At 36.3% G+C, this 11,384-nt stretch overlaps 3 protein-coding genes across 3 annotated transcripts in view; 1 reads left to right on the top strand and 2 right to left on the bottom strand.

Moving 5' to 3' along the window:
• Nucleotides 1-294: 294 nt before the first annotated feature.
• LOC126379612 (serendipity locus protein H-1-like) lies at nucleotides 295-4,491 on the bottom strand. The gene has a single exon (XM_050028435.1). It carries the CDS (start codon nucleotides 4,185-4,187, stop codon nucleotides 3,624-3,626), a length of 564 nt encoding a protein of 187 aa, XP_049884392.1. The 5' UTR covers nucleotides 4,188-4,491; the 3' UTR covers nucleotides 295-3,623.
• An 813-nt stretch (nucleotides 4,492-5,304) lies between these two features.
• Nucleotides 5,305-8,372, top strand: LOC126379547 (juvenile hormone esterase-like). Its single transcript, XM_050028343.1, has 3 exons — nucleotides 5,305-5,475; nucleotides 6,159-7,450; nucleotides 8,151-8,372. The coding sequence occupies exons 1-3, from the start codon at nucleotides 5,305-5,307 to the stop codon at nucleotides 8,323-8,325; spliced, it is 1,638 nt and encodes a 545-aa protein (XP_049884300.1). The 3' UTR covers nucleotides 8,326-8,372.
• A 1,881-nt stretch (nucleotides 8,373-10,253) lies between these two features.
• Nucleotides 10,254-11,384, bottom strand: part of LOC126379712 (transmembrane protein 26) — a 33,537-nt gene continuing 32,406 nt past the window's right edge. Inside the window, exon 9 of the mRNA XM_050028532.1 lies at nucleotides 10,254-10,576. Within this exon, the coding sequence (XP_049884489.1) occupies nucleotides 10,498-10,576 (79 nt within the window). The 3' untranslated portion in view covers nucleotides 10,254-10,497. The remainder of the gene's footprint in view (nucleotides 10,577-11,384) is intronic.

The following is an 11,384-nucleotide window of genomic DNA, read 5'->3' as shown; positions in this document are numbered from 1 at the left end:
GGGTTCGGAGTAGGAGTCTACTCCGAGGGTGGGGGCTTAGGTTTCATCATCATCATTTCATTAATCATCAAGAAAAAAAAATACGTAAGACATGGCTGTATGGGCATAGTTCCCTTTGCCTTGCCCTTCGGGGAAAACCAAAACAAAAAAAAGAGGGAATAAAAAGAGTTTCCAACTACAATGTCAAATATGTTAGTGCGACAGAGTCCTAAAGTGGGTACATGATATTGCTCATGACTATGTATGTAGTCCCTTATTTCATCTCAATCGGAGAGAAGGTAATAAAAAAACGAATTCAATGGACGCTCTTTTTATTGGTTTTAGTATAATCTGTTGAGAAAATATACTAAAATAGTTTTATTACTTACTATTGGTGTTTGGGTAACAGAATGTTATTTTATGCAACCGGGTAGATCTTCGAAAACCGGAAAAAAATATCCCTTCGTCCACGTTCGTAACCAAATTTTCATAACTAGTTATGAAAAAATTATTTTCTTCACTGTTTGATAAAATATTGGTCTTTTTGCAAATATCCACTTGCAAACTCACTGTTGATGACATATTTTAACTGGATATTTGCAACACATGATATATCCTAATTTTATTTTAAGTTATACCTGTCATTTTCTTATCCACCGAAAAGGAAAGGGACGGATGTTATCTATATACTCTCTAACCGAAGTCCTTGACTTTTATGCTTTCCTATAAGTTTCTAGGATATTTTTGCGTTTATGATAATGATGTTGACTTCTTGTGTTCGAAGAACTACCCAACCATAATATCAAAAAAAGAACTTGAGAAAGAATCGACTTTTATTACAAAAAATAATCTTAAAAAATAATTACGTAAATAAGGAGTTACAAAATAAGTTAATACTTATCAATATACAGGTTCCGATTCCTGCAGACACCTAATTTTATTTTAAGTTATACCCGACATTTTCTTATCCGCCAAAAGGAAAGGGACGGATGATTGACAACAGTAAATTTTAAAATGAATAACCCCGACGAATTTAATAGGCAACTCGTTTGACGTATGCTATCAACTTGATTCTGCAGGGTTATTGGCCAATATATAAATTTGGAGATTTTAAAATTCCTGCCTAAAATTGACGTGTGTTCCATAAATTTTATGCTTGTTAATTACCCCTTTCCTTTTCGGCGGATAAGAAAATGACAGGTATAAGTTAAAATAAAATTAGATGGTGTGTACAGGAATCAGCACCACAGGTTCCAATTTGGGATACCGTCAACTTAATTTGACAGGACAGACTAGCTCCGTCTTTTTCTTACGCCTATTGTAAGTGAAGGACGGCACTAGTTTAAAGCTGTCAAACTAAAATTAGTTTAAGTTTTTATGCGCCATTTTGTTGCAGTTGCAATTTTTTTTATCGTAGTTTCATAAACTCTGCGTAGGGTATGTAAACAGCCTATGGAGGAATTAGTGACACTATACCGAACACACCGAGGGGGATGATTCAGCTCATTATTCTGAGTTAATATCAAGTGAAATTTTCTGTCACAAAATTATATATTTTTTTTAATTTCCGACGGTATTTTCTAGTTGATATTAACTCAGAATAATGAGCTGAATCATCCCTCTCAGTATTCGTTACGATGTCACTTACACCCCGTACAGTCATAAGCAATATAATGTACCCACTTTAGGACTCTGTCGCACTAACATATTTGACATTTAGTGAGACTTACAGTTCAATTTGTCTAAAAAGTTAATGTGACATGGTACCAAAGTGTATACATATTAATGCTCGTGACCGTACAGTGCCATCTATTTTTTTTTTAAGAACGTAGCCTGGATAGTTCTCATTATATGAGCTTATTTATCGCGAGATATGTCTGTAGCGTGCTACTGGCATAGAATAAACTATAATACAGACGAGACACTCAACCCCCCCCCTGCATTAATACAACCTTGGTTTACCCCCTCCGGTTGATTGAGGGGAGGCCTGTGCCCAGCAGTGGGACGTATATAGGCTGTTTATGTTATGTTACCTCACTCCGAAGGAGGCAAAAACTTTGCCAAATAGGCAGCTCGCTGGTATACAACCCGTTTGACGTATGCTGTCAACTTAATTCTGCCGGGTTATTGGACAATATATAAAAGAGATTTTAAAATTCCTGCCTAAAATTGACGTGTGTTCCATAAATTTTATGCATTCCTACCTTTTGTCTTCCCTAGTTTAATCTATTAAAAAGTAAGGAAGCGCGCGCTCTCTACCTGTCTCGCACGACGCAAGATTCATGTAAGAGTGAGATTTTATGTCTGGGCTTTGTTACTGCTACGGACAACATTGCCTGCTAAGATCACAACCCTCCTTTTGCCATATTCGGATAAAAATAAAATGAGATACTACAATATCACAAAACTATTTTTGTATAGCTCTGTGGCATGTTTTATTAACTACATTAAATATTAGGTTAAGTTAAAAATAAATTATGCAACTTAAAAGTTAACACTAGCAATTCAGCTTTTTGTAATATAAAAAAATAAATTGAACTAAAGAAAATATATAAAAAAGAAAAATATTATACAAAAAAGAAAACAAGAGAAGAAAAGTAATAGATTAAGTACAGACATACAGAGTGAAAGTGATATTGTAACTGAAAATAATTTGAAAAAAAAAACGTAAATTTTGCGATGGAGAAGTCCATTTTATATAAACTCAGAATCATGAGCCAAATAATACCCCTCGGCATTCGTTACGATGTCACTAACACCCTGTATACTTTGATCTTTACAAAATGTTGTCAAAAATATGTTACAAAAGGTTTTGCTGTGAAACTTCAATATATATAATTCAGTTTTTAAATATAGTGACAACCTAAACACCTTTTTGAAAAATCCAATTCTGATGTGTTTTTGTTAACAAAACCTCCCAATATACGTAGTATTTGACTGGATCAAAGATAAATTATAAAATCCTAATCTAGGAATAGAAGCAAAAAAATATTCAAAAATAAATCGCAGTTTCCTTTTTGATTTATTTTCGAATTTTATTTATGAATTAAAAAAAATATACATGCACGCATCCCAACAATGGGCGAGCATGCCTTAGACGCCAATACTATTTAGCAAAAAACTGCTTACGATTGGAAAACCGATCGCAAATTAGAGGGAAAAAAAAAAGTGTGTCTGCCAGAATTTATGAATTAAGTAACTATGAGTATGACAATATATGACCGCTTTTATTGATAACGTCACTTAGTATTTCCATACAAACTCCAAAGAAAACTTTCGTTTTGACGTTTCGTAAAGTGTCTCTTTTGACTAGGTTGTCGAGTAGCGTATAGGTACGACTAGCAAGTAAACTATTTAATCCAAGTACCTACCTGGAATTTAATTGAGAGGAATCGAGGTTTTGTTGAAGGAAACCACATCAGAATGTGACTTTTCAAAAAGGCGCTTGAAGCTAGTAAATAATACTATTGCAACAATGAAAAAAAAAAAACAAAAGTTCTATGCACTGCCGTAAATAGAAATATAGTTTGTCTATGTCCTGCCCTATTTTGTATTTTATTCAATAAGTGATACTGGCAGAATTGTGATGACACAAAAGCCATTAAGAACTGAATTGGGGTTAAATTAATGATAATCTAATAAAATCATAACCGTTTATGGATCCTTTTCAAATGGATCAACAACGACTCCTTGTATTTATACTTAAGAGCGCAGAAGTCACACTGATATGACCGGTACTTGATCTTGTGTTTGTTCCGCACATGTTTTTCTAACCAGTTCTCATTCGTGAACTTCTTCTGACACTTCAGACAAGCGTTGTCTTGGAGGCTCTGCTTCATGAGTTTGTGGCGACGTAAACAGTACACCGACTTGAACGTTATCGCACAACACTCGCACTTGAGCTTGCTTTTCTCTTGATGCTGCGTCTGGCAGTGCAAATCCAACTCATTCTTCTTGTTGAACACCATCTGACAATTGTTACATTGGTATACAGCTTGCTTCTGCTGAAGCTCGTGGTTGGACGTCATGTGGCGGAAGAAGTGGCTGTTCTGGGTGAACTTGAGGCGGCAATACTGGCAGTGGTAGATGTACTTGCGCTCATCAACGATTGCAACGGGCGTAGTTGAAATATTATCGACTTTTTTTGCTTTGCACACAGGACGCGTTATCCTGATTCTCGGGCCCGTTCTACCCGGTTTCTTATTCATAATCGAAAGTTAACAAGCTTTATGAGCAGTATCACTCACGCTGGCATCGTTTGAGACACTATTTTATTAAGAATTCGCGATATTTTTAATGTTTTAAGCCAACACGTAAGCAGGGTAGGTGTTGAACTTTGACTGGTCAAAAACGTTTAGAATAAAGCTACAAGCTCATCCGGAAACGACGTTGTATTCAAAAACACTTTTAAGGATTAAGTATTCTTGTTTAAAACGTTCGTCAACAAAATATTTCGTTGAAAACGCGAATAATTCTCATACACAAAAAGCGATTTTGCGAAGTGTCAAGAAACTGTACAAGGTACGCTCAGAAGTTAGTTTCAAAGTACTTTCACTTTTGTGATGTAAACAAATGATAAATAATCACCAATTTTTTTACTAAACCGGCATTAAGTTTTGCTAATAAAATGAATAAAACTACTATTTGTCTATAAAAATAAAGTTTTATCAATTTTAGATTTCGTATATCAGAAAATAATTACTACATTTTCTAAAGTTAAACTTAACTTTGAGTACTGATATGTCGCTTACGAACGCAATCACATGTTTATGCGTTTAGATGTTGCAAAATTGAATAACGGTTTTGTTTACTCTGTTTACTAAACGCAGAGTCACCGTACGTAAAGGGGGGTTATTATACCTTTGATTTATACTATTTTGTAGAAAATTTTAATTTTATTTTGTAATTAATTACAAAGCCTTACAATCAAATAACTCTAAAACTGATTTAGAATATTTTTTTACCTACAGAATTTAGAATTACCTTTTTTGTTTGTCACTTTTTCAATAATTTCATAACAATTACTTATTTTATTGCATTATGTTTTATTACACAATGATTTTGATACTAGTAAGATAAAACAATACTATCAATATACACGTTAAGATCTTATTCAATTGCAAAACAGATAAAAAATATCTTTTATTCAACGATCACGTAGGGAACGTGACCAAATTGTAAATGCATTTAATCAAGTCTTCTGCATATATAATAAGGTTCAAAATTGAAAGTGACAGGTGAATAGTAATATTGCGAAACACACCGTGCTATATAAAGGCGGGAAATTAAAAAGAAAGCTATAGTTTTTAAGTTTAACGCACAGAAATGTTTGCGTTCAGCCTTTGTTTATTTTTATTAACTTTTAACGGTATATTTTGTGAAGATAGTACGGTTATAGTGGAAACAGAACAAGGGAAAGTCGAAGGGAGTTTATCTAGCAATGGACTTTATCATGAATTTTTGGGGATACCATACGGTGTCCCTGTGAAATTCCGGGTAAGTAACTTATTAAAAACTTACCTACATAACTTTACATACTAATCAGTTGGACTCCGATAGCGCCTCCGCCGGCGTGGTAGAAAATTTTCCTTATTCAAGGGTTTATCGCCATCGGCCCACTAGGGTCGTGAGCCAAGACTCTTAACTGGGCACCCTCAGGCTTTAAATTTTATAGAGGGTCACAGTTTTCAGCGCTCCCCATTTGTCCGGCCCAGTAGTTAATGCCATATGTCCATTTTTGTTGTGGTTATTCGGAACACCGGAAGTCAATTACCATTACCCATAACCCAAAAATATTCTAAAATCACTTGTCTTTTTTGCAAATATACAGTTAGATCTTAAGTACGTCGTCACCTTATGTAAGTTCTAACTGAGCACTTGCGAAGATCCACCCTAGACTTGTTAAAAAAAATATAGAGGGCGTTTACCGGGAAAGTCGCACGCTATAAAGCCAATCAAACAATCTATCAATATTTTTTTATTGCACAAAAACATAAACACAGGACATGTACAGACGAATAAAACAAGCACAATAGGCCTTATTCCTAAACAGCAAATTCTGCCAGGCAACCTTAGGGTGTAAGAAGTTTATGCATTGGAGCGCGGGATGGTGCAGTACAATAAAATGAAAAAGAAATAAATAAATATATAATCCTATAATCTCTACCTTACCTTTTCAGGCACCCCAAGACCCTCCGGAGCACGAAGAAGTCTTCAAGGCTGACAACCGACTCAGCATCTGCCCTCAGTTTCCCTCCAACGACCCTCTGGCCCTCCCGAGCGATAATGAAGACTGTCTGACCCTCAACATATACTCTCCTATCAACTCGATTAATACCACCTTACCTGTGATGGTATATCTTCATGGGGGAGGCTTTGGCATCGGTTCAGGATCCCCAACCTTCTACGGACCCCAATATTTAGTCAGCCATGGAGTCGTCATTGTTACCATCAATTACCGACTGAATGTCTATGGATTCCTAAACCTTGGCACGAAAGAAGCGCCTGGTAACGCTGGATTGAAGGATATAAGGCAAGCTTTGAGGTGGATTAAGAAGAATATTGCTTCATTTGGTGGTGACGAGGAAAATGTAACAGTTTTTGGACAAGGAAGTGGTGGTATTGCCGCCATTTATTTGACGTTATCCGAATCCTGCAAAGGACTCTTCAATAGAATCATCTCTGAAAGCGGTTCACTGTTCACGCCGCATTCTTTCGACCACAAACCCTTGGCTACAGCCAGTCAAATAGCCAAATCATTAGGTGTAAACTCTGAAGACAGTGAAGAATTGTTCAAACTGTATTCCGATACGCCTATAACCAAAGTTGAGGAGGCAATATCTAAGCAAATGAACGCAAAATCAGTCTTCCTTCCATCAGTTGAATCCATCTTCGAGGATGAAGAAGCCTTCCTAACTGATACTCCTTACAACATCTTGACTACCAAAAACCACAAATCCTTTAATCCTGTACCAATAATCATCGGCATCAACACAGTTGAAGGTCTAACGAGCACTTTGGATTACAACACGATTACCAGTCAAATGGACAGGATTAAGAATGAAGACTACTCCTCATTAGACCAGAGAAACTTCGAAATACCCGATGATGAAAAAGAGGAATTCAGAGACGTGTTAAAGGAGACATACTTTTCTAACACTACATCGGACGAGACTGTTGTTGGGGGTATTATAAATTTGAATTCTGACTTCTCTTTCGTCGGCCCGTTGTCTCTCTTCACGGAATTGTACTCCAACGTATCTGGACAAGCTATTTACGAATATATCTTTAATTATATTGGCAATAGGAATCTTGGGAGGCTTCTAACGAATAGCAGCTTGCCAGCGACGGCGAATCAAGATGAATTGTTCTATATCTTCGAGCTGGAGAGAGTGCCTCTGCCCATGGATGAGAATGACGCGCGGATTGTCACCTTCATGACTATGATGTGGACTAATTTCGCTAAGTTTGGGTAAGTTTCCAATTCTTCTTATCGTGTGGGTTATGAGGTGGATTACCAACCGCATCAACCCTGGTGTCAGAGTGATTATTGAGCCGCCAAAGCCCCCGACATGGCTCACGTAACGACTACACACTTATATCAGTAAGTAGTAACCGGGACCAACGGCTTATCGTGCCTTCCGAAGCACGGATCATCTTGAGCGTTGTCAGTGGTTGAGCGTTGGGCTCACGAACCGGAGGGCCCGGGTTCGAAACCCGTTGGGGACATATCACAAAAACATTTTGTGATCCCTAGTCTGGTTAGGACAGTACAGACTGATCACCTGATTGTCCAAAAAGTAAGATGATCCGTGCTTCGGAAGGCAGTTAAGCTGTTCGCCCCGGTTACTATTTAAGTATGTAGTCGTTACGTTACATGAGCCATGTCAGGGGCCTTTGGCAGCTCAGTAAATAACCCTGACACCAGGGTTGATGAGGTTCGTAATTCAGCTCACAACCCACACGATAGAAGAAGACTATGCTATGTTCTTCTATTGTTCTTCAACTTTATTGCACACACAGGAAATACATCAAACGAGAAAACCTATCTCCACACAAAATTTTATCCATATCGGTTCAGCAGTTTAACCATGAAAGACAAGAGTTACTCTAAATTAATACATGTATGTATATAAGACAAAAGAAATACACAATTATCCATCTTTTTCCAGCAACCCCACTCCAGAACCTGAAAACGGCTCGTGGCTACCGCACCCTCACAATTTGGCCATAGCGCTGGAGCCTCAGTATGTAGCCCCCCTGACTCCAGAGAGGGCGCACTTCTGGAAGACTTTATATATGAAGTACGGAGCTGATGTCCCGAGGGAGGCAGAGGAGGAAATGTGATCATTCGAGCAGCTTGGTGGAGTATGCTCCATACCCGGAGGGTTGATTGAGGGGAGGCCTGTGCCCAGCAGTGGGACGTATAAATATATAGGCTGGTTAAGTGTACTATAAATTATTTATTTATTTGTAGATAAGTTATTAAAATTAAGTAGGTACCTACCTTACTTAAATTATGTAAAAAGTATGATAAAAAATACAAGTATTTTATTTATAATGTTTTATTAAAAAATCTAATGTCATTAAAATACGTAAACAAGAACGATAAATATATATTGTTATTTATACATATTAAAAGGTATATTATAAATATTAATTGTTGTATTAATAAATATAATAATAATTTATAATATTTAATTTTGTGCGTCAAATCTTATTATATTATAATAAAAATAAATACATAATTAATTAGTTATTTAAATGATGAGTTATGTTATTTATGAATTAAATTAAAATATAAATAATAAAAGTTGAATAACTTAATCAATCTAAGTATTTATTCGTAGATCTAATTACCTATTTTCAAAGATAAAAACAGAATGTAAAAAAAATATTTGACGCAAAGCCCCATTCTGGGCGCCACTTATATAAATATTTTTTCACTAGGTATATTATTGTAATACATGATCGATAAATCTTAAATGATTACGTAGTTAAGTATAGTAAATATTGCTCTTTAAATTTCTTAATACTATAATATTACTTTTTTTTAATATACTTTTTAGTAAAAACTTACCTAGGCAATTAAAATGTCAATATTTTTTCAATAAGTATTTAAATTTCGAATCTGCAGATAATATATATTTTTGATTGTGCATAAATACGAACTTTTACGTTTGTATTATTAAGTCACGCCCGTAAGTCGTAATGGGGTAGCAAGTTGCTTTCAGATCACTTGTTTTTATCTTTCTTAGAGAAATTCCGAGCATGCAAATCCATGCAATAAAATATAAAATACCTACACCTCAAATAAATTATCGTAGACGCGAGCGTTTGGGCTAACTTCACACCATCTAACCTTGAAATGCTAGCTGTCACTTTTGAGCATACCTGCCGAGTCTGCATGACAACTGAATTACTTATATATATTTTTTATTTATTTAATAAACACACGTAACAGGTTACAGATATAAATCTTATGAAATAATACACTTTTTGAGGTTCAGACTGTAACCCAACTAAACGTATGCAAGTTATACAATACTAATGGTGAGAAAAGACGACTCAATTAAAAGATATTACAATAAAATATACTTAGCTCCGCAACAACATAGTAAGAATTACGATTCATGGATCTACGGCCAAATATTGAGAGCTTCGACCAATAAACGATATGAATGCTATCTAAGTAGATGCGCGTCAAACGGCTATTGGTCGAAACGCTCGATATAATTCGCGCCGCGTGCGGCGCAATTATCATGCAGACCCGGCAGGTCTTCTTATGCCATGCTTCAAACTACATTTTTTCTCCCACTTTTTGTGTGGTTACACATACAGCACACATCTACTCACTCGCACACTCAGAAGAAAACAACGCCTCTTTAAACTTTAAATAACAAAACACGAACAACGTTCATATACTTTCAGCAGGGCACGCACGCGCATGGCAACTAGCGTCTATAATTTATCCGAGGTAAATACCGCAAGACAAAGGGATTTTCTTTTTATTTATTTTTATTGTTATCCTAGCTGCTGGATAGATGGCACTAAACTTGGTAGGTTACTGCAAGGAACGAAACGTTATCAATATGTGATTTTATTTTCGAAATCATGAAACGAAACGTACATGCTTAGAAAATAAACTTAAATAAATAACGAAGAAAGAAAACAGAACGTTATTAAAATATCCCGAGGGAATGAGATAAGCGCCATCTAGCGAGTTCTTGAGAACTATTTTTTTTTAATTCTAAAAAAGAAACTCTCCCATTCTATGTTACCTTCAAATCTCCTTCAAGAAAGGCGACGAACTTTCCGTCCGCCATTATCCAACAATTTACCCGCCAAAACTTTTTTCTTTTCAAAAAGACACAGTATCAAAACCCATTCAGCCTCGTCTTACGTTCAACTAGAACTGTCACTGACACTAGATTCCGTTGACGGTGGCTTTTTTTTCTTTTTCTTGTCGTCGTGCCGCTTAGGGCTCCGCCTCGGGCTCTCGCGGCGGACCCGGTGGTGTCAAATGCCCGAGTCGTCAGTAGTATGCTGGATGTTGTTCAGAGACTCCTCTGATGACTCCGATTTCTGCTTTTTTTTACTGTAAACGCATAATAATATAAATATAAATGGAATTCTATAGTCTCTGCTTACCCCGGTGGGAAATAGGCGTGAGTTTATGTATGTATGTATGTATAAAAAAATATTAATATTAAGTATGTATTATTCTATTTTACATACATACACATACATACATAAACTCACGCCCGTAATCCCTAATGGGGTGGGCAGAGCCACAAGTAATCAAAGACAACTTGCAGCCACTGTTGATACGATGTCGTAAGCTGGATATATGATGAACCTTATGGTGTTAAGGGATCAGCCTATCGCCCATAACATTAGTCCATCATGTTAGAGGACACAATCCCTTTGTCGGTTTTTACGACATGCCCGGGAAGATAAGCAGCTGAACGTTTTCTATGTTTTTTATTTGCTCCCAGAACAGCATAGAAGCACATTCTATTTTACTTAATTTAAAATAAAATATATTATTTTATTTATGCGTAAGGCAAGAGGGAAACCACTGCCCTATTTTTCCCTAAAAAGTAGCATGGAGAATGCTACACTGACAAAAGCGTGGCTCTTATATTAGTGATGATGATTTTACATCATCTAATTTTATTTTAAGTTGTACCTATAATTTTCTTATCCACTGAAATGGAAATGGACGGAAATGGAAGTTAACAGCACACGTCAAACAGATTGGGCGTCTCTATGGCTAGAGTGATCGGGTCGTCAGGATCGTATATTTGAGAAAGAAAAGCAGCCAATGTTCTTACTATTGAAAAGATTTTACAACGGGAACATTCCGGGATCTCTAACGAACGCACCGATGCTTCCCTCGCGCC

Source organism: Pectinophora gossypiella, chromosome 29, assembly GCF_024362695.1.
Source record: "Pectinophora gossypiella chromosome 29, ilPecGoss1.1, whole genome shotgun sequence".
NCBI lineage: Eukaryota > Metazoa > Arthropoda > Insecta > Lepidoptera > Gelechiidae > Pectinophora > Pectinophora gossypiella.
This window is presented reverse-complemented; position numbering and strand designations above follow the sequence as displayed.